General features: G+C 41.0%; 2 protein-coding genes and 1 non-coding gene across 3 annotated transcripts; all 3 read right to left on the bottom strand.

Moving 5' to 3' along the window:
- Positions 1-819: 819 nt before the first annotated feature.
- LOC109875172 (aquaporin FA-CHIP) lies at positions 820-3,668 on the bottom strand. Its single transcript, XM_020467397.2, has 4 exons — positions 3,246-3,668; positions 2,495-2,656; positions 2,218-2,298; positions 820-1,993 (listed from the first exon to the last, which is right to left on the bottom strand). The coding sequence occupies exons 1-4, from the start codon at positions 3,606-3,608 to the stop codon at positions 1,844-1,846; spliced, it is 756 nt and encodes a 251-aa protein (XP_020322986.1). The 5' UTR covers positions 3,609-3,668; the 3' UTR covers positions 820-1,843.
- Positions 3,669-4,937: 1,269 nt separating this feature from the next.
- On the bottom strand, positions 4,938-4,991 carry LOC116358699 (U7 small nuclear RNA). The gene has a single exon (XR_004206464.1). It is a non-coding gene; the product is annotated as a U7 small nuclear RNA (small nuclear RNA).
- A 2,728-nt stretch (positions 4,992-7,719) lies between these two features.
- Positions 7,720-10,682, bottom strand: LOC109875094 (aquaporin FA-CHIP). Its single transcript, XM_020467282.2, has 4 exons — positions 10,157-10,682; positions 9,124-9,285; positions 8,778-8,858; positions 7,720-8,542 (listed from the first exon to the last, which is right to left on the bottom strand). Exons 1-4 carry the CDS (start codon positions 10,517-10,519, stop codon positions 8,363-8,365), a joined length of 786 nt encoding a protein of 261 aa, XP_020322871.1. The 5' UTR covers positions 10,520-10,682; the 3' UTR covers positions 7,720-8,362.
- Between the last annotated feature and the right edge of the window lie 13,404 nt (positions 10,683-24,086).

The raw sequence follows: 24,086 nt of genomic DNA, 5'->3' as shown, positions 1-24,086 counted from the left end.
AACATACATATCTCAACATCAACTGTTCAGAGGAGACTGGGTGAATCAGGCCTTCCTGGTCAAATTGCTGCAAAGAAACCACTACTAAAGAACACCAATAATAATAAGAGACTTGCTTGGGCCAAAAAACATGAGCAATGGACATTAGACTGGTGGAAATCTGTCCTTTGGTCTGATGAGTCCAAATTTGAGATTTTTGTTCCAACTGACGTGTCTTTGTGAGACGCAGAGTAGGTGAAGGGATGATCTTCACATGTGTGGTTCCCACCGTGAAGCATGGAGGTGGTGTGATGATGTGGGGGGTGCTATGCTGGTGACACTGTCAGGGATTTATTTAGAATTCAAAGAACACTTAACCAACATGGCTACCACAGCATTCTTCAGCAATACGCCATCCTATCTGGTTTAGTGGGACTTTCATTTGTTTTTCAGCAGGACAATGACCCAACTCACCTCCAGGCTGTGTAAGTGCTATTTAACCGAGAAGGAGAGTGATGGAGAGCTACATCAGATGACCTGGCCTCTACAATCTCCTGACCTCAACCCAATTGAGATGGTTTGGGATGAGTTGGGAGGAAAAGCAGCCAACAAGTGCTCAGCATATGTGGAAACTCCTTCAAGACTTTTGGAAAAGCATTCCAGGTGAAACTGGTTGAGAGAATGCCAAGAGTGTGCAAACCTGTAACCTGCAAAGGGTGGCTACTTTGAAGAATCTAAAATATATTTTGATTTGTTTAACACTTTTTTGGTTACTACATGATTCCATATGTGTTATTTCATAGATGTCTACATTATTAGTGAAAATAAAGAAAAAACAGGTAGGTGTTCAAACTCGACTGGTACAGTTTATTATTTAATTACAAAAAATACTTTATTTCCACAAAGCAAACACTAAAACAAAGAAAATGTAAATACCGTAGGGGCAGTTCGATATTAACTGGGGCGGTCCAAAATAGTATTTGACTGTTTGGCTGTATTTTAAATTCTGATACTGAGATGCGCTGTTTGTTGCGGATCCTCATTATCCCAAGTCGTCCTATAATAATGTGGCCACATACAGTAGGCTTCCAGCAGGCCCAGTTATTCAGGAAAGCTTGACAACTCTGCTGTCCCGCACCTAGAGCTTAACGCTTCAATAACCTATAGCCTAAATATAGTTAATTTCACTTTTAAAATTCATTACCTTTTATGTGTGGCATCAACACAACCAGTTACAATGTTTTAATGATTAGGCTACTTCAAAAGTCTCCTGTAGGCTACCTGCGCACATTCGTCCAAAATATAATTCCGGCATTCAAACTGTGCAGATTGTGGCGTTGCATATATTTGTTGCATTTATTTTATATAATTATAAATATAGTATAAAAATATTAAATCTGATTTCCACCTGGATGATCATTGTCTGCAGCCGGCTCTGATCGTAGTGTAGTTCTAATGAAAGGCAGGGAGAGTTAGCTCGTCAGTGGTGGTCAGCAAATCCTCAACCTTCTGGCCCGTAGCCTTGCGTGGCATCGACTGTACCACAAAACCATGCTGAAGTGGCAAAGTCGATATCTATGTTAAACAACACAGGCTCACTACAGTTATTTGTGGTCGTAAAACTTAATTTCTTGTTAATTCTATAAGGGGGAGGGTGCGCATTTTGTTTTTACAGTACATTTTGAACTGTCCCATAGGTGTACAAATGTTTCAACCTTCAACACAGGACGAACAGAAACACAATACAACATGTCTGTAACAGCAATGATAAAAGTTAGATAACTGCATAAATCAAACTGACAGTTTAAATGAATTCTACATATGGATCTTTCAGCGGCTGGCAGAGACTGCAGAAACAAGGTCTTTAAGCACAATTTGGGGCATCATTCTCCCTGTCTGGCCCACTGACCAGAACACTCCACTGCTGACTGAAGTCATCACTTCTAGGATACAGGAGGAAGTCATAGATAAGGGCTGCTGCTACACCTCCACACATCGGCCCCAGCCAGTACACCTGGAGTACAGGAGCAGAAATGGTGCCAACAATTCAGTATCTGTGCTTAACTAAGAGCTGCTGTGGAACAGGTCTATTTTTTCGAGACCAACCTGGATAATTAAAAGTTAGATAATAATACAAAAGTGATAGAGGTGCAGTTGATAGACAAGAAGCTATCATTAATATGATATGATAGTTTTGACGACAACACAAGCATTAGGGTGAAAAAGGTGAAAGATTACCCAATGGTCACCAAAGTAGTCGGAGATTACAGCTGGCCCAAAAGAGCGAGCAGGATTAATGCCACATCCAGTGAAACTGATCTGAGGATAGAAACAATTAACTATAGCATTTATGGCATGTTTATGTTATACTGTACCGCTATATTGCACTTACACTGGAGATTATGGATTTTCCTGAAGTTTGTTTATAGCAAGACTATAATCTACTGTAGATCTACAGTGTAAAGCTGAAAACATTTTTATCAGCACACATGTTTGGGGAGCATTATTCACTTACTGCTGCAAGATGTCCCAGGCCAACAGAGAGCCCGATGGCTAGAGGGGCAGAACCGGTGACATCCCCACGCCTTTTATCAGTCACTGCTATGACACATAGGACCAGCTGGAAGGTGGTCAGGAGCTCGATGACAAACCCTTGTCCTACACTTATTTTATTCAGCTGGAGAAGACCGGAGAGGATATGATGAGCTTGTGAAACATTAGGTGGCATCTGAGATGAGATCTGAGATGCATGACGGCTCAAGCCGTAGATGAGTAGATGACTTTAAGCTTACTTTAGATGACAATTTTCACAAAAGTCTTCAACATGTCTGAATCAATTCCATTTAAAATGAATTCATTCCAATGTATATTTTAATACTTAGTGGCAATCTGCAATTGGTACATACATTTTACATACATTTTTTGACTTTTAAATTAATGATACAGTATATATCCATTGATTCTTGAAGAATATGACTTATTCCATCAGAACGCCAAATAATCTTATTTAGCTCCTTTTTTTTACCATGTAATTGTAAACAAACAATGTATAGCCTCAAAACATGGTTAAAACTTACATTTTGTTAACATGGATGGTCAGTCCTTGCATCTATAGCGCTGTCTATGAATTTGAAAGTGATAAAAATTGTCCAGACCCAGCACTCAGCTTTCTCCTAAATCAGTTGTGGGTGACTGCTTTGTTGTTGTTTGAAATCTCTCCATATTAGCCAATAATCTGAAAACAGTCAAAAGTGATATCCACTCACGTGATTAACTCCCAGTGCATCAATGTTTGTCGGCTTGACTCCATACACTATGGCACTAGCTACTACAGCTCCCAGCATCTGAGCCAGGATGTAGAACACTGCCTTGAACACACTGATCTGGCACCTGACCAGCAGACCTAGGGTGATGGCTGGGTTCAGGTGGGCTCCACTGATGTGGCCCAAACTCTGGACCAGCGTGGCGATGGCCAGACCAAAGGCTAACGCTACTTTAACCTCCTGGTCAGGCCTGGAGTTTTGTTTATTCCCGATAGCAGAAGATATACCGATGAATATGAAGAGGATCATACCAATCAACTCTGCTAGAACAGCCCGCCAAAACGCCCAATTTCTGAGTTCTCCCATCACTGTGGTGTTGTGTGGTGTTTGTGTTGTGTCTCCAGTGTTACTAACAATGCAAGCCAAGCAGCATTTATACCGTAGTGTTACTGTAGATCCCTAGTGAAAGTAGGAGGAGACTGACATTCAAAGTAGCAGGAAATACCGCTAACAAGAGACTTCAGGTTTTCACCCCTTTTTCTCAGTCACCCCATAAAATATGTACATCAGTTCTAAACAGAAATTGTTGCACTGAAAAGTGACTGAGAAACATTACTATACAGGAACTCTTAAAACACATTCTTTGAAATTCAAATGATTTACATTTGTCAAATATCTATGTTAAATTTAGAATTAAAAAGGTTGTTCAAGTTGAAAACAGGACATTTAAATCGATTTCCATGCTTTATTTCTGACAAGAAGTCAAACATGCTGCAGGGTGTATAAGTCATCACAGACAAATACAAAATGGTATCTTATACGTCTAGTATTTTTTATTTATTTAATGTCTGAAAACATTTTGCTACGGTGTGCCCTACTGATCATGACCCAGGTGTCTTACAGCTGGCGTTGAGACTATTGAGGTAAATTATCCAACTAATGTGTTATACCACTGCACTGCAAGTCATGAATCGTTTCCAGGGTAGATTAAAACAATATAATGGCTTTGATTTACTCCAAGACCTACTGAGGGCCTGATCGCCAAGGGCGCAGGACATCAGAACCTCCGACATCACTCCACCTATCAGTGGTTGCTATGACACACAGCACAAGCTGGAGGGTGAGAATAAATTCTATGCCAAATCCTTGATTCCATTCAACTACAAGAGAAGAGAACAGGAAAGCATTTGGTTAATCTTGCCCCGCATAACTGTCTGAAAATACAATAGAATTACGATCATTCAGAGGATGTATTTAAGCAGAGGGAGTTGAAAGATAAGGCGGCTCTGCTTCTTTCAGCTCCAACAATCGCTGCCAGGAAGGGAGAGCTTATATTAAAGGCTGAAATCAGAAGAAAACATTAACTCAATGCATAGAGCTGTTTGAGGAAAGTGCTGCTGTTGATTCAATAGATGGCTAACACGTTTCGAGGACATTATACATCTAAATCTTGTATTGCAACTTCTGTCCAGTGACCTGAGCTGGAGCGGCATATGCTACAAAGGACACCATTAACTTTGAAATTCTGTTTGCATTTAAATCCCAAGTTAACTTGTGTATAATGTAAATGATTTTTGGATCAACTCATGGTAGGCTACTGACAACACAGAACTGGCAGCTGACCAGCTGGGTTCAGGTTAGCTAAAGATTGTACACCAGATAATGTGATATATCCATTTTTTGGTGTCTATTACTGGGGGTTTCTCCTTGAGAAAACCTACTGGATAAATACTAAAAGAGCAAATGTTCCATAGCCTGTAGGTAAGTAGGCGTTGGTTTGTTGGACGAGTATCTGAACAGAGAGTTCAGCACTTCTGCTCTTTTCTATAATCTGGTGATAACACAACATATGTGTATACTTATCAGTGGCACAAATTGGGATATGGGGGAGGGGAATGGGCAAGGTATATGCAAATGATATACTGTAGGTTTTACTGTATTGTTTTTGCAGACATTTCTGTAGTATTTACTACAGTGTTTTTTGTGTCTGTGGATAATACTGCAGTATTCTATAGTAAAACTATAGTCTTTATGTGGGAGCTGCCACCATGGTTTTGCTAGTTCAATATAAAACAAGTATAAACTTGGCATAGGCGCTAGGTCAATGGTATTATGGAGCACAAATGAAGCTGTTATGCCAAGTTTGTATCATACACCCTCACATGGTTTAGTCTTGCAACTAGCACCTTACCCAAAAGTACATTTTGAGTAATTAGTTTGGCTTGAATCAGGTATGCTTTTTCAACTGTCTGGTTTGATTGAATCAGCTGAGAGCCATGTCACAATAGGGGATCTATTCAATCTGTAAAGCTGAAGTGTTACAGATTCCGCAATAGTAATGTAAAGGCAATTTGCGATTGAGCCGACGTATACAGCGTTTACCGTGAATGCAGTCTCCGCTAAAGCAGGAACATTGCCTTTAAATTTCAATCACGCCGTAAAACTGAACTTCCGCGATGCGGATTGAATAGAGCCCTAAGTAGGCCTGTTAGAATTAATATTTCCTTTCTCCATTTGAAGTAATCACTGATTAGACATGACATGTTTGGGCAAGTGAATACAACGGCTCCAGAACATGGCTTTCACCTGTCGAGTCATTTCCAATGACTGAAATTAGGAATGAAGGATGTACTTTATTTTTACCTCTTTTTCTCCCTAATTGGTAGTTAGTCTTCTCCCATCTCTACAACTCCCATACGGACTCAGAAGAGGCGAAGGTCGAGGGCCATGCATTCACCTAAACACGGTCCTGCCAAGTCGCACTGCCTGCTTAACCTGGAAGCCAGCACACCGATGTGTCGGAGGAAACACTGTACAACTGGCGACCGAAGTAAGCGTGCATGTGCCCGGCCCGCCACAGGAGTTGCTAGAGTGCGATGGGACAAGGTCTTCCCGGCCAGCCAAACACTCCCCTAACCCGGACGACACTGGGCCAAATGTGCGCCGCCTTATGGATCCCCCGGTTGCGGCCGGGCTGTGATACAGCCCGGGATTCAAACCCTGGCCTTAGACCGCTGCGCCACTCGGAAGGCAGGATGCACTTTTAAAGGATTTGAACAGGGCTATTGCATTGACTACAGACATCACATTTCCCCGCCCTCTTTTCTTTCGTTTTGCTTCTGAAACATTCCTCTATTGTTGCAGATAGAAAAGTGTTGCATAGAAAGGACATGCTTATCCATGGAGGGTTGTGTCCATTCATTCTATACAATTACATTCTAGCTGCAAGGGTCTGAATGCTCAACCCAAATTAATAGGCCCCTTCTATTGAGGAGCAAGCCAATTGAAATGGAAATGCAGGTCAATTGATGTATCTGCTGTGCCTATGAAATACATTTATCATGATCAGGGCAATCAATCTATTTTGTTACATTTTGATAAATGTTAAATTAAAGATAATTACATTCATAGAAAATGGTTTCTGTTAATACACCATGTTGTGGTGATTAATTTGCATTAATTCCCATAACCTAAGATCAACTATATTCTCTCTCTAGCCACCAACACATTTGTGCTTTGGTCACTATGGGACTCAGATATTACGAATGGGGAACTCCGTAGCCTACAACAAATCAGATGGTTATTGTTCACTCTGAATTATTCACTCTATTTTGAGTAAGTCAAACTGATTGATGTGAATCTGTGTAGGGAAATGTGGTTGTTGAATCATGACAATAACAACTAACAATCCTTCACTTCATACAACAGACATTTCAGAAAGGTTGGTCAGAATGAGAAACCAGTCATGCCCACGCCTCTGATTTACGGTTCATCCTACCCAAAGAAGAAAACAGAAACAAAAAACTTTACAATTGTTTCTAATCGTGTTTTGAATCACATATTACTCTCTGCTTTTACTTTTTGTAACCACATAAAATGCAGATAAGACTGGGGTGTGTTAAAAGTTACTCATATTTTTTCTGTAAACTTACTGGCTCAAGCACACAGTGGATTCCAGGGGGAAAAAACCTGGCCTGTTAACAGCAATTCTAGATAAGGAAATGTCAGCTCAGGGATTTGAACTTGCAACCCTTTCAGTTACAAGTCCACCACTCTAACCACTAGGCTACCCTCTCCCCACCCTCTGAAATAAACTGAAATAGATTGTGTTAGCCAAATTTTTAATGAACCTTTATTTAACTTTGTAAGTCAGTTAAGAACAAATTCTTATTTACAATGACAGCCTACCCCAGACAAACGCTAACCCGGATGACACTGGGCCAATTGTGCGCCGCCCTACGGGATGCCCAAACATGGCTGGTTATGATACAGCCTGGAATCAAACCAGGGTCTGTAGTGACACCTCTAGCACTGAGATGGAATGCCTTAGACTGCTGCGCCACTCGGGAGCCCCCAAAGTGTTTGGCTTTGAAGTCCAAAAATGAAGTCCAAAAATTAAAAGGGTACTGTTTGGATGTGGAGACTGGATATTGCCAAAGTAAGCAGTTTATGAGGAGACAAATGCCAAGAGAGGAACATCTGTTAACATCTGGTGTTTTATTTACGTACAAAAGTGAAATACAATTCAAGAGTGCACACAGAAATACATATACATCAAGAAATAAAAAGTTCTTCCATAAACAGGTACATAGAAAATATACAAAAACAAATAGCTCTATATAGAATACTGATATGGGAAATATTTGAACAAAGAGCAAGATGTTCCAACAACTCTTGTTAAAGATGTTTAGAAATTGAAGTGAATACTCAACAGTAGAGGCTGCTGCGGAGGGGAGGACGACTCATAATAATGGCCGGAAAAGAGCAAATGGAATGGTATCAAACACATGGAAACCATTAGTTTGATGTATTTGATACCATTCCACTCATTTCGGTCCAGCCATTACCACGAGCCCGTCCTCCCCAATTAAGGTGCCACCAACCTCCTGTGATAGTCAAGTGACAATTTGGCTACTAAATCGGCAGTTCAGTGGTGTGATTTTCAATGAAACAGGCCTAATACTAATAAAAATGCTCCTCTTATTTGAAATTCTTTATCATTATTTTGAAATAACAATTCAACTGCTGCCACTCTAAAGGAAATGTCAATGCTTTACAGGAGTATACTGTAGGTAGACAATCTAAAGTCCTATACACTATATGGTGTTGCTATTACAACACTACTTTGTTGATGACATTTCCACAGCTGCAGTCTCCTCTCCATTAACATTATAGTCTCCCACCGGGCCACTAACAAGGACCTTCATACGTTCAGGGAAGTCCTCAGATTTGGGGTACAGGAGGAAGTCATAGACCAGAGCAGCTGCCACACCTCCACTCATTGGCCCCACCCAGTACACCTGCCATGGTGCAAAGAAGTCAATCATCGAATCAATGGAAGAACAGATTGAAGACAAATATTACAGGGTTAACATTAACTTTGCTTTTTTACAATAAAACAATAGAGATGCTGTCACTCAGTAACAACTTTATTGAAAGTAGCTCAGCTTTGGTAATAATTTTAGAAGTTTATTGAATTTACTAGTCATGGAATTGATGTCACACTAAATCTGCAAACACACCATATCCACTTACCCAGTGATTTGTATAATCATTCATGATCAAAGCTGGTCCAAAGGATCGGGCCGGGTTGATACCACAGCCTGTGTAGCTGATCTGTACACAACAACAAGATAAATATCTTAGGACAATATGAGGGATGAGACGATCTGTTGTAAAATCAATGTAAATAGTTTATGGTTATAGGATTAGGCCTAGGGTCTGAGGGGTAAATTCAACAGTTGACATTTGGCACTGAGTAAAATGAAGCTTTAATTCAGTGGTGATTTGTCACAATAACACATTCAAAATCCATGTTTTGTTAATTGGATGCATGTGTCAGAGGAGATACCCTGTTGACAAACTACTATAAGTAACTTACGGCTGCCAAGTGTCCCAGAGCGACAGAGAGCCCGATGGCCAGGGGGGCAGAGCCGGTGATATCACGCCGCCTTTTATCAGTTACTGCTATGACACACAGGACCAGCTGGAAGGTAGCCAGGAGCTCGATGCCAACGCCTTGGCTGGCACTGACACCATTTAGCTACGAGGGGGAAGGAGGGGGGCAGAGGGGGAAACAAACAAAAACAATTTGTCAGTGTGCATCAGCGTGATGGATGTTTTTCTCATCTACTATGTGCTATTCTAAATAGCTGGCAAAGCAAAGGCTTCCCTTGTGAAGTGGGTGAGGAGGGTGAGGAGAAAAAAATCTAATTTGAAATGTAAACTTTCAGCAGGCTGATAGTCTAACTATAATTTGTCAAAGTCTGTGCAAGTCTTAGTTTAGTCATTCATTGAAATTGTAAACGATTGAAAGATGTTGATAATTGATAATATTCTTACAAACTTTGCTAATGTGCAATTTACATAATTTTGAATTCCATTAATGGCAATAGATGTGATGATCCTCTGTATCAACAGCTTAAAAGACAATATAACTTGGTGTCCATAGGAGGCATGTGAGTGTTTTTTATGGCATGGGAAAGTAACTACCATCCAGCTGTACATCCTATATTCACTAGAGAATAGCAGAAGCACCTATGCTTAATATGAGTTAGTGTGGTCATAAAAAAACATTACATTATTCTGTTAGTCAATAGTTTGCAGCCTGGGCATTCAAGCTCACTCATGAATGACATCCCATTTGAGTCCCTTCAAAAATCATTGAGTCAAACTAAATTAAACTAAGTTCAATCAACTATTTTATCAATGCAGTGCATGCAGGTTCACATGCATTACTGTTTGCCAACAGCTATGAGATGCAATATACATTTATCAAGAAATTGCACACAAAGTTCAAACACTTCCCATAAAATGGAATTGAAAGCCAACATTTCTAATTGAAAAGGACACACATTAACCATATATATTCAAATTTGCATTCTGAAACAAATTAGCCAAAATGAGCCACTCACAGCATTGACCCCCAGTGCAGTATTTGCCTCTGGCCGGGTTCCATAGACAATAGCACTGGCCAGAGTAGAGCCCAGCATCTGAGCCACTATGTACATCATCCCCTTGAACACGCTGATCTGGCAGCTGGCCAGCATGCCCAGTGTCACAGCTGGGTTCAGGTGGGCTCCACTGATGTGGCCCAAACTCTGGGCCAGCGTGGCGATGGCCAGACCAAAGGTCAGAGAAACCTTCACCTCCTGGTCAGGAGCGGTGTTGTTTGAGTTCCCAATAGCAGCTGAGATGCTGAGAAATATGAACATGGTCATCCCAACAAGCTCGGCTAGTACAGCCCTCCAGAATGTCTTGCTCTTGAACTCTCTCATCTTGCCTGTAGCCTGGACGTATGGTGGTCTTATCTGAGATAATGTAGAGTGGTGTCAGTGGAACTCCCAAACAACATCAACAGGCTGCATTTATAAGGCTGCTGATAATGAAGGGAGGCGGGTTCTAAAAAGTGAAAGGGAAGGGAGAAATCCAAAAGGCTTGTTTTCTTCTTCACCCCCCTTTCCCTCACTCTTTTACTGGTCTCCCTCTCCCTCTTTTCCTCCCTCCCATCCCTCTCGTTTCCCATACTCCCTGCACTTACTTCTTTTTTTCTCCCTCTGGACTTTCAGAAGTAGTGGTGTAGAACAGGCTGTAGTAGGACAGAGGGGAAGTTGTACTCGGAGGCACTTTGTTTCTCCATTCATAAAGACATCTACAGTAGCAGGACTTTATGACTACAGTATAAGGTGAGAGTCCACAACAATATTTCCAAGTCCCATCTTCAAATATTATAGTGTGCGCTTCTTCGATATGTTTACCTGTTAAGATGTCTCTATACCAGTGAATAGCATCAATAATTGACTTTCCACATTAACTCAGCAGTGACTGGGTCACAGCAGAGCCTCCAAAGAGGACAGAGTATGTCCCTAACATGGCACTCTAAAGACATGCACGTGAGTTTGTTCCCATAGTGGGGAAAAAGAGAGATTCAGGGAATACATACATTGGAAATCCATCTGCATAAATGCTATTCAACATGATTTGATAGAAATCTATGTGCAATAAAATCTCTATATATACACATACACACACACTGAACACTGATTCCTTATTTTGAATTAGTTCAAAATAAGGAATCAGTCAAATTAAATAAATTAGGCCCTAATCTATAGATTTCACATGACTGGGTAGGGGTGCAGCTTGGGACCAGGCAAAAGTTGACACACCTATTCATTCAAGGTTTTAAAAAAAAAATTCTACATTGTAGAATAGTGAAGACATCAGAACAATTAAATACCCCCCCCCCCCCAAACATATCAAAATATATTTTAGATTCTTCAAAGTAGCCACCCGTTGCCTTGATGACAGCTTTGCACACTCTTGGCATTCTCTCAACCAGCTTCATGAGGTAGTCACCTGGAATGTATTTCAATTAACAGATGTGCCATGTTAAATGTTTGCTGTGGAATTTCTTTCCTTCTTAATGCCATTGAGCCAATCAGTTGTGTTGTGACAAGGTAGGGATGGTATACAGAAGATAGCCCTATTTGGTAAAAGACCAAGTCCATATAATGGCAAGAACAACTCAAATAAGCAAAGAGAAACGACAGTCCATCATTACTTTAAGACATGAAGGTCAGTCAATCCTTATTCCCCAGAATACTGTTTTTTATTTGGTATTTGTTTATTATTTGTAATAAATGTGCAAACATTTGCTTTGTCATTATGGGGCATTGTGTGTAGATTGATGAGGACATGTTTTTACTTCATCCAATTTAGAATAAGGCTGTAACATAACAAAATGTGGAAAAAGTCAAGGGGTCTGAATACATTCCGAATGCACTGTATGTGTGATGGGATGTATAAACATTATGGACAGTATATGGATAGAATATATAGTATGTCTGAAAAATATGTGGATAGAATAGTGTATGTACAGCAATAGTTGAATAGGATGGCCTTGACTAGAATACAGAATATACATATGAAATGGGTAAAACTGTATGTAAACATTATTAAAGTGACCAGTGTTCCATGTCTATGTGCATAGGGCAGAAGCCTCTAAGGTGCAGAGATGAGTAACTGGGAGGTAGCCGGCTAGTGACAGTGACTAAGTTCAGGTCATCTTTCTGTTTTCAGAGATAACTATGATGACACACCAAATGTCTGATGGATCCTTTTTTTCTTCTTCGAATGCATCTTAAAGGGAAAGTAATCCAAAATGTACTGAAAGTAAATCAGATTCCGTTTCTGAGTTTGGCTAATCCAAAAGTTACGTTACTGATTACAATTTTGGACAGGACCGACTGGGTCCACCATGTCATTTCAACGTGAACATTTTGGTAATATTTGGTTGAAATGTTGATCAATGAGATTTTTAATCTTTATTCACCCACTTAAAAAAAAAACGAGAAGTTTGTTGAATTCACAATGTTATCACTGTGCTTTCAGTCATCTAAAAGCACAACCAAATTCCAATTGAAAAACAATGTCTAATTTTTGGTTTGTCATCTAAATATGTTATCACTGCGCTTTAAACCATTTAAAAGCACAACACATTTCAAATGGGAAACACCGTCAGATTGTTATTTATTTATGCAACCACTTAATGTGTTATCACTGTGCGTCTTCTAATAGCACAACTAAATGACCTGAATTGCAGATGAGATTACATTAAAAGTACACAGTGCAAGTGATCAATGCTGTTCAAGATTCTGCACAGATTATTATAGCAATTGTGAAGATCTACACAGACCTGTGACCTTGCATGCTATCTTGAACATGCACATTTTATATGATTACATAAGACATTTAGCAACAGTAACCTGTCTTACTCATTTGAAGGTTGAATAAATACTATTACATTAGTTTGTAAAATGGCCTTAACTTTAGGCTATTTACTGTATTACAAAAGTAACATTGAATTATTTTTAAAGGAGATAGCGTATCTAATGCTTAAACAGTTTAATCTGAGCCACTGGCTTAATCCTATTCTTTATTTCTGGTTGAGATGGAGACAGGAATCAAATGTACAGTATAAGTTACTAATTTGTAGACAAACTAGAATTAAAGCCAGACTAAGTCAGTGGCACAGATAGAACGACCCAAGCAGAAGATACATCTCCTTCAAATTCTGATGTTGATATAGACATTCAATATCCAGTTTGTCTTCAAATTAATGATTGAAATGTTGGATTCACGTCTCCATCTGAACCAAAACAAATCTATTTAGATATTAACAGATCTCTGAAATAATCATTCTCAAGAGAGCATATTGGTAGTCATTGGCAAATCAAAGCAGGGCTTGATAAAAACTGGATGAGAGACAAAATGGAGAGCTGTAGACAGAGCAACTCTCCAGTAGGAGGTGCTGCCCATCCTATCGTTTGTTTTTAATATCGAATATAACATTGAAGATCTGACATGGTTTCAAAGGTACAAATCCAACGTAGACAAACCTTGTATAAAATAAAATCAGCAAAAAAAGTAATGTCCCCTTTTCAGGACCTTGTCTTTCAAAGATAATTTGTAAATATCCAAATAACTTCACAGATCTTAATTTTAAAGGGTTTAAACACTGTTTTCCATGTTTGTTCAATGAACCATAAACAATTAATGAACATGCACCTGTGGAACAGCTTACAGATGGTAGGCAATTAAGGCCACAGTTATGAAAACTTAGGCCACTAAAGAGGTCTTTCTACTGACTCTGAAAAACACCAAAAGAAAGATGCCCTGCTGATCTGCGTGAACATGGCTTAAGGCATGCTGCAAGGAGGCATGAGGACTGCAGATGTGGCCAGGGCAATAAATTGTCATGTCTGTACTGTGAGACGCCTAAGACAGTGCTACAGGGAGACAGGACAGACAGCTGATTGTCCTCGCAGTGGCAGACCACGTGTAACAACTGCATAGGATTGGTATATCCCAACATCACACCCGCGGCACAGGTACAGGATGGCAACAACAACTGCCCGAGTTACACCAGGAATGCACAATCCCTCCATTAGTGCTCAGACTGTCCGCAATAGGCTGAGAGGCGCTGGACTGAGGGCTTGTAGGCCTGTTGTTAGGCAGGTCCTCACCAGACATCACCAGCAACAACGTCGCTGGACCAAACAGGACTGGCAAAAAGTGCTCTTCACTGACGAGTCGCAGTTTTGTCTCACCAGGGGTGATGGTCGGATTCTCGTTTATCGTCAAAGGAATGAGCGTTACACCGAGGCCTGTACTCCGGAGCGGGATCGATTTGGAGGTGGAGGGTCCATCATGGTCTGGGGCGGTGTGTCACAGCATCATTGGACTGAGCTTGTTGTCATTGCAGGCAATCTCAACGCTGTGCGTTACAGGGAAGACATCCTCCTCCCTCATGTGGTACCCTTCTTGCAGGCTCATCCTGACATGACCCTCCAGCATGACAATGACACCAACCATACTGCTCGTTCTGTGCGTGATTTCTGCAAGGCAGGAATGTCAGTGTTCTGCCATGGCCAGCGAAGAGCCCGGATCTCAATTCCATTGACCACGTCTGGGAACTATTTGATCGGAGGGTGAGGGCTAGGGCCATTCCCCCCAGAAATGTCCGGGAATTTGCATGTGCCTTGGTGGAAGAGTGGGGTAACATCTCACAGAAAGAACTGGCAAATCTGGTGCAGTCCATGAGGAGGAGATGCATTGCAGTACTTAATGCAGCTGGTGGCCACACCAGATACTGACTGTTACTTTTGATTTTGACACCCCTTTGTCCAGGGACACATTATTCCATTTCTGTTAGTCACATGTCTGTGGAACTTTTTTTGCTAAGTTTATGTTGAAAATTGGTTACCATGATGACAATCCTGTGGGTTTAAATTTCACCCTCAAAACAACAGTTTACTTTGATGACTTTTTTCAAATCCAATGTATTTTTGACATAATTTGTCAATGTATTGTGACATGAAATCTATGTTGAAACAACGTTGATTCAACCAGTTTGCGCCCAGTGGGTAGTAACCGTAATGAATTACATTTCGAAAGTAATCTACCCATCCATGCTGACCAGGATGCTATTTTTGAGACTTTATTCAAAAAGGTTACTGTCGAGGGAAGTGGTGTCAAACCATAATCTGAGTACTGGTGGGATAGATGTTTTTGTTGATGGCTGAACCTACATGTTGAGGGGTTAGGGGCTGTGAGACAGGCAACAGAGACACTTACTGACCCATGAAACGTTTTGTGACAGTGGAGGAACTAATTTTACTAATTGCTCAAACCTATCTAATTGGTTCATAGAATTTTGGTGGGAGGCATTTGGTGCTCAAAGAGAAATTCCTACAACACCCTAGTAGTTTTTGTGTCAAAGCAAAGACAGTGATCTACTAAGAGTCCAGTCATTAACAACAGTTTCTTTTAAAGACTCATTTTTAACAAGTTGAACAAATAGAAAAACAAACAGAAAAGCAAGGCAAAAATACGGATTTTCTTCAAAATATGGTGTTTAGAGAGTACAATTTAAGACTAAGATCGGCAATTCTTCACAGTGGTTTCACACTCCCGGGACTTTAGCTCCAAGTGTGAAAAAGGAGACAGAGACCAAAGACCTGAATGAACAGAGTAGATCCTCTTGATTACAAAAGCAGAAAGAAACCTCTCTAAAAATACCTCACGTCAAAATGGGCTGACATGTCACAAAGTGTACAGAAGTCACAGATAGAGACCATGGCTGCATCTGAAATAGCACCCTATTCCCTATAGAGTGCACTACTTTTGAATATAGCCCATTAACAGTAGTGCACAATATAGGAAACAGGATGGTATTTAATAGATACCACATTAATAAGATGGCTGGAACCCAGCAGTCTCCCTCAAAGGTTCCAAATTACAATCGTGGGCTAGCTCTTAATGAGGGTTCCTGTGGGTGCAGACTGGGCTGACCTAGACAGTACTGAAACTTATGTAACTGTCAGGAACCAGATATACTGGACCAGCAGTGAAAATACAAAATGTCAATCAGGGAACTCACCAATGTAAAATCCTTGAATTCACTTAAAAAACCTCCCAGAGCCTGGTTCAACCCATTCACACCCCTGGGTGGGACCAATAAAAACAAATGAAAAATATAAATGGATGCGACGAGTGCTATTCACTGCACTCTTACATTATATTTTTGGAAAATAGTAAATAGTCAAATGCGCTTTATTTGGAAAAATAGACCATGTGTGGCACTTTTAGGCATATTTGAAATTGTAAAACTATGGCATGATGTGTCATTTTATTTCCATGACAATTTTGTACTTCCCGCTAGGGGCAATGCAGGTGCTATATTACCATCTAGTAGGCTTGCGATAGGCTAGGGGTGAGCTAGGGGGTTAAAGGATGGCCTTAAACTGCAAGCTGCGACTCTTAATTGAACTTGCGGTCTTCAAACGGCCAGCCATGCCATATCTATGTTGCTGCAGCTATGGCCAGGTATGGCGTTTTCTTTAGAGATTGTATTGCAGAACAGACCAATTTGATGTCCAAAGGATTTCCTTCTGGTGTTACCCCTTACCATTTTGTTTACAAAACATCCTCCTAGCTATAGGGGTTTGTTGTGGCTGTTCAGGACAGGAAGGTATTAACAATCCTAATGTTTTTTAAATTGTGTTTTGCTTATCGGACATCCATGAGGTGAATGCAATTAGGGAGCTATAGTGCTATTTATTTTTGGATTTCCTCTGATTTTGTGAGGTTGCTCAAACTAAATGACATACAGTATTCATATTGTATGTACAGTATATTATTATTCTTTCTATGTCCTCATGGACCCACTGTAAATGTAATCAGAAGTTAAGTGTATTACCAAAGATAAATCTGCATTAATCATAAATAGCTTTGTAAAATATAATCATGTCTGTTTGATACTGTTTATATACAGCCATAAACATTCACTAATCCTTATCTTTAAAGTACTTTCCGACTCAATTTTACAAAAAATACCAACCATTTTTGGACTTAACAAATAACATAAGGGAAGATTCCTTTCATCCAGATTGATTTCCTTAAAAAGTCATTCTGTTGGTTTGGTGCCATGCCAAATAAAAGGTTTGACCAGGCTGCATTTATAAACACACCCTACTACAATCTGGCTCAAGACAGGAGGTGTTTACACAGCAGAACTTTCTAGAGATTTATACCTACAGGCGTGTGTGGCTCCTCCAGACTGGAAGTCTTACAACAGACACAGCTGGGGGGTTTATATTGGGGCCCTAGACCTGCGCAATTGTCATGTGTGGCCCTTGGCTCTTTGTCTCTTAATCACTACAGTGGGGAGTGGGGATCCCATGTGTCTGAAAGGCTTGGTCGGGGGTCCTTGATGCCATGACGACTGCTCCAACAATATAGACTTCTCCCTCTCAGCTTGGCAAAACCCTATCATGTTTAAGCATATACTCGCCGATGAGATCACCCAAGTAGACCTGGGTTCAAATGGTATTTGTTTTAATTCAAATATGTTAATGTTTTGATGGAGTCTTTGACGTTTTGGACTATTCAATTAGTTTGCTTGTGCCAGGCAAGCTCAACCAAGCCCAGACAATGTTTTGTAATTAAAACACATAATATTTGAACCCAGGTCTGACTTGGCACCGAAGAGGCCTCAATACCTAACCATCCACAGTGGGAGAGAGTGTATAAGCACAGGCTGACTTGGTCATGTCAATGGCTGGCTCTTGTGGAGACATTTGTGATGGATTATAAAGGAGGTAAATTGAGGATGGGAAGTTGCTGACAAAAAATCCTGCAGAATAATGTTTAGAGCTGTGAAAGCTCTGTTTCAAAATGTAGATAAATTGACACTGTAAAAGCTGAATGTGATAGGTCATACTAACAATACACTGTGTTTCAACCCCTCACAATACTGGTGGCAGTTTAGTCACAACAAATATACATTAGTTAACCAAAGAGGCAGTCAAGTTAGCTGTTTAATACAAGGCAATGTTTCAATGATGCCCAAAATTCTTTTGATCCTTTATGATCCTGGTATCACTCTTACAAAAACAACTACACTATTTAAAATAATAAAAGGCTAATGATAAAGGTTTGGACTTGCTATAATTAACTGTTCTATCCTGCCTTTGCATAATGTCTTAGTATGAAACAAGTGTAAAATAGGTATTGTCTTATTGGTCTGCCCATCTCCATATTCATCTATCTCAGTGGAGGCTGCTGAGGGGAGGACAGTTCATAATAATGGCTGGAATGGAGTCAGTGGAATGGTATCAAACACATGAAGGTTTCCATGTGGTTGATGCCACTCTATTCCATTGACTCCATTCCAGCCATTATCGCGAGCCGTCCTCCCCTCAGCAGCCTCCACTGATCTATCTGCTGTATTGGCCCATCCGTTCGTCTGTCTGCAAAAACATACAATTTCACATTTACTTGCGATTAACCAGGCACCATACACTCCATGCTTCCCTGGTAAGTTTCAGTTCTAAGTTTCGGTTCTAACTGGAGTTATGGTCCATCTCAGCTCTCCTTTGTTATGCATGAAGTGTGTGAGGTTCTCCATGCAGGATGGAGTGCTGGGTAGTGTTACTGTTACCACCTCTGTCAGGTCCCTCTGTCAGGTCCCTCTGTCAGGTCCCACATGTGAAAACGTGTTTTTGGCGTTTCATATTATCACGTTGAAATTTTGCATCCCCATGTTGTCACTTGGTTTTTCCGTATGGGGTGATTGTTTGTCTGCCTACCATAGAATAGAGAGCGCTATGCTCCAACCTAATTCTCCTTAATTTAACAGAGCACCACTTAGGGTTATTTATAGTGATCATTCTGACTGGAATGAGGCAGAGGTGGTGTCTTGGCATTTGACAATGTTAGAAGCAGAGAGTTTATTTCCAAAACGCAATATATGCATTTTCAAAAATGTTGGTAAATAAGCTTTTATTGTTTAAGTAACTTCTGAATGAGATGGATGTGCTTTTTCATGGCACATGGGGTTGTTCAATGACAGACATGTATTTGTTTAAAGTCTATCATGTTTTTTTAGCAAAAGCTTTATATATCTGCCTCACTCTTAGAGAAACAAGTAGTACTGCTAGGTTTTACACATCCAAATGTAACTACATTTCTTAGAAACAACTGTACAAATGGTACATTTGTGACATCTATGTTATTATTATTTTTTGAATTATACAGTAATATGAGAACTGTATGTAAAAGATTGTTTTGTACACTGCTGCTACTTGCTGTTTATTATCTATGCATAGTCACTTCACTCCTACCTACATGTACAAATGACCTCTAACCTCTACCCCCACACACTGAATTGGTACCAGTAACCCCTGTAGATAGCCTCGTTATTGTTATGTTATTGTGTTATTGTTATTGTGTTTTATTATTTTTTACTTTATTTGGTAAATATTTTCTTAACTCTTGTTGAACTGCACTGTTGGTTAAGGGCTTGTAAGGAAGCATTTCACGGTCTACACTTGTTGTATTTGGCGAATGTGACAAATAAAGTTACATTTGATTTACATTTGACATTTTAGTCATTTAACAGATGCTCTTATCCAGAGAGACTTTACAGTTAGTGGATCTTAAAAATAGCTAGGTGAGAAAATCACAGTCAAATATGCAGGATACAAACATTCCATACCAGATAAACAATGGATATATAGCATTTTGCACATATACACTACCGTTCCAAAGTTTGGGGTCACTTAGAAATTTATTGTTTTTGATAGAAAAGCACATTTTCTGTCCATTAAAATTGATCAGAAATACAGTGTAGACATTGTTAATGTTGTAAATGACTATAGTAGCTGGAAACGGCTGGTTTTCCATGGAATATCTAAATAGGCGTACAGAGACCCATTATCAACAACCATCACTCCTGTTGTTGGATTACTACTTGATTTTAAGATTGTTAAATGTCAGAATAATAGTAGAGAGAAGGATTTATTTCAGCTGTTATTTCTTTCATCACATTCCCAGTGGATTAGAAGTTTACATACACTCAATTAGTATTTGGTAGCATTGCCTTTAAATTGTTTAACTTGGGTCAAATGTTTCAGGTAGGATTCCACAAGCTTCCCACAATAAGTTGGTTGAATTTTGGCCCATTCCTCCTGACAGAGCTGGTGTAACTGAGTCAGGTTTGTAGGCCTCCTTGCTCGCACACGTTTTTTCAGTTCTGCCCGCAGTAGATGATATAGATGATATAGAGTACAGTATATACATATACATATGAGATAAGTCATGTAGGGTATGTAAACATTATATTAAGTGGCATTGTTTAAAGTGGCTAGTGATAATTTTTTAAATGTATGGCAGCAGCCAGTCAATGTTAGTGGTGGCTGTTTAACAGTCTAATGGCCTTGAGATAGAAGCTGTTTTTCAATCTCTCAGTCCCTGCTTTGATGCACCTGTACTGACCTCGCCTTCTGGATGATAGCGGGGTGAACAGGCAGTGGCTCAGGTGGTTGTTGTCCTTGATGATCTTTATGGCCTTCCTGTGACATCGGGTGGTGTAGGTGTCCTGGAGGGCAGGTAGTTTTCCCCCGGTGATGCGTTGTGCAGACCTCACTCCCCTCTGGAGAGCCTTACGGTTGTGGGCGGATGTACCAGCCGGTGATACAGCCCGACAGGATGCTCTCGATTGTGCATCTGTAAAAGTGTGTGCGCCTTCTTCACCATGCTGTCTGTGTGGGTGGACCAATTCCGTTTGTCCGTGATGTGTACGCCGAGGAACTTAAAAATTACTACTCTCTCCACTACTGTCCCGTCGATGTGGATAGGGGGGTGCTCCCTCTGCTGTTTCCTGAAGGGCCCTCACCTCCTCCCTGTAGGCCGTCTCGTCGTTGTTGGTAATCAAGCCTACCATTGTAGTGTCGTCTGCAAACTTGATGATTGAGTTGGAGACGTGCATGGCCACGCAGTTGTGGGTGAACAGGGAGTACAGGAGAGGGCTCAGAACGCACCCTTGTGGGTCCCCAGTGTTGAGGATCAGCGGGGTGGAGATGTTGTTTCCTACCCTCACCACCTGGGGGCGGCCGTCAGGAAGTCCAGTACCCAGTTGCACAGGGCGGGGTCGAGACCCAGGGTCTTGAGCTTGATGACGAGTTTGGAGGGTACTATGGTGTTAAATGCTGAGCTGTAGTCGATGAACAGCATTCTCACATATGGGTGATAGGTGATATGGTCCTTGACTAGTATCTCAAAGCACTTCATGTTGACGGAAGTGAGTGCTACGGGGCGGTAGTCGTTTAGCTCAGTTACCGTAGCTTTCTTGGGAACAGGAACAATGGTGGCCCTCTTGAAGCATGTGGGAACAGCAGACTAGGATAAGGATTTATTGAATATGTCCGTAAACACACCAGCCAGCTGGTCTGCGCATGCTCTGAGGACGCGGCTGGGGATGCCGTCTGGGCCTGCAGCCCTGCGAGGGTTAACACGTTTAAATGTTTTACTCACGTCGGCTGCAGTGAAAGAGAATCCGCAGGTTTTGGTAGCGGGCTGTGTCAGTGGCACTGTATTGTCCTCAAAGCGAGCAAAGAAGTTGTTTAGTATGTCTGGGAGCAAGACACCTTGGTCCGCGATGGGGCTGGTTTTCTTTTTGTAATCCATGATTGACTGTAGACCCTGCCACATACCTCTTGCGTCTGAGCCGTTGAATTGCGACTCTACTTTGTCTCTATACTGACGCTTAGCTTGTTTGATTACCTTGCGGAGCAAATAGCTACACTGTTTATATTCGGTCATGTTTCCGGTCACCTTGCCCTGGTTAAAAGCAGTGGTTCGCGCTTTCAGTTTCACGCAAATGCTGCCATCAATCCACAGTTTCTGGTTGGGGAACGTTTTAATAGTTGCTGTGGGTACGACATCGCCAATGCACTTGCTAATGAACTCGCTCACCAAATCAGCGTATTCGTCAATGTAGTTTTTTGACGCAATGTGGAACATATCCCAATCCACGTGATCGAAGCAATCTTGAAGCGTGGAATCAGTTTGTGCGGACCAGCGTTGAACAGACCTAAGCGCGGGAGCTTCCTGTTTTAGTTTCTGTCTATAGGCTGGAAGCAACAAAATGGAGTCGTGGTCAGCTTTTCTGAAAGGAGGGCGGGGGAGGGCCTTATATGCTTCGCGGAAGTTAGAATAACAATGATCCAGGGTTTTACCAGCCCTGGTAGCACAATCAATATGCTGATAGAATTTAGGGAGTCTTGTCTTCAGATTAGCCTTGTTAAAATCCCCAGCTATAATGAATGTAGCCTCAGGATATGTGGTTTCCAGTTTACATAGAGTCAAATAAAGATCGTTCAGGGCCATAGATGCGTCTGCTTGGGGGGAATATACACAGCTGTGATAATAATCAAAGAGAATTCTCTTGGTAGATAATGCGGTCAACATTTGATTGTGAGGAATTCTTAGTCAGGTGAACAGAAGGACTTGAGTTCCTGTATGTTGTTATGATCACACCACGTCTTGTTAATCATAAGGCATACCTCCCGCCCCTCTTCTTACCAGAAAGATGTTTGTTTCTTTCGGCGCGATGTGTGAAGAAACCAGCTGGCTGTACCGACTCCGATAGTGTGTCTCGAGTGAGCCATGTTTCCGTGAAGCAAAGTACGTTTTACAGTCTCTTATGTCTCTCTGGAATGCTACCCTTGCTCGGATTTCATCAACCTTGTTTCCAAGAGACTGGACATTAGTATGCTCGGGAGCAGTGCGCGAGGTGCCCGTCTACGGAGCCTGACCAGAAGACCGCTTCGTCTGCCCCTTTTACGGTGTCGTTGTATTGGTTCGCCGCCTGGAATCCGATCCATTGTCCTGGGTGGTGGGCAAAACACAGTATCCGCTTCGGGAATGTCGTATTCCTGGTCGTAATGATGGTGAGTTGACGTTGCTCTTATATCAAGTAGTTCCTCCCGACTGTATGTAATAAAACCTAAGATTACCTGGGGTACCAATGTAAGAAATAACACGTAAAAAAACCAAAATACTGCATAGTTTCCTAGGAACGCGAAGCGAGGTGGCCATCTCTGTTGGTGCCGGAAGTATGCTTGAGGTCATTGTCCATTTGGAAGACCCATTTGCGACCAAGCTTTAATTTCCTGACTGATGTCTTGAGATGTTGCTTCAATACGTCCATATAATTTTCCTATGTTGCCACCATCGTGCTTCACGGTTGGGATGGTGTTCTTCGGGCTTGCAAGCACCCCCCCTTTCCTCCAAACTTAAGGTCATTATGACCAAACAGTTCTATTTTTGTTTCATCAGACCAGAGGATATTACTCCAAAAAGTATGATTTATTTCCTTATGTACAGTTTCAAATCATAGTCTGTCTTTTTTTATGCCGGTTTTGGAGCAGTGGCTTCTTCCTTGATGAGCGGCCTTTCGGGTTATGTCGATTTAGGAATCGTTTTACTGTGGATATAGATACTTTTGTACCTGTTTCCTCCAGCATCTTCACAAGGTCCTTTGCTGTTGTTCTGGGATTGATTTGCACTTTTCGCACCAAAGTACGTTCATCTCCTGGAGACAGAACACGCATGGTATGACAGCTGCATGGTTCAATGGTGTTTATACTTGCATACTATTGTTTGTACAGATGAATGTGGTACCTTCAGGCGTTTGGAAATTGCTCCCAAGGATGAACCAGACTTGTGGAGGTCTACAATTTTTTTCTGAGGTCTTGGCTGATACATTTTTTTCCCCCATGATGTCCCAAAGAGTCACCGAGTTTGAAGGTTAGGCCTTGAAATGCATCCACAGGTACACCTCCAATTGACTCAAATGATGTCAATTAGCCTATCAGACGCTTCTAAAGCCATAATATCATATATATGTATTTTCTTCTTCTGAAGTTAGAATATATAGGATTGCCAAAAGCACATTATATGGCGGAAATATCTCCTCATAACACTTTGGGTTAATTACTT

This window comes from Oncorhynchus kisutch, linkage group LG30 (genome assembly GCF_002021735.2).
Source record: "Oncorhynchus kisutch isolate 150728-3 linkage group LG30, Okis_V2, whole genome shotgun sequence".
Taxonomy (NCBI): Eukaryota; Metazoa; Chordata; class Actinopteri; order Salmoniformes; family Salmonidae; genus Oncorhynchus; species Oncorhynchus kisutch.
This window is presented reverse-complemented; position numbering and strand designations above follow the sequence as displayed.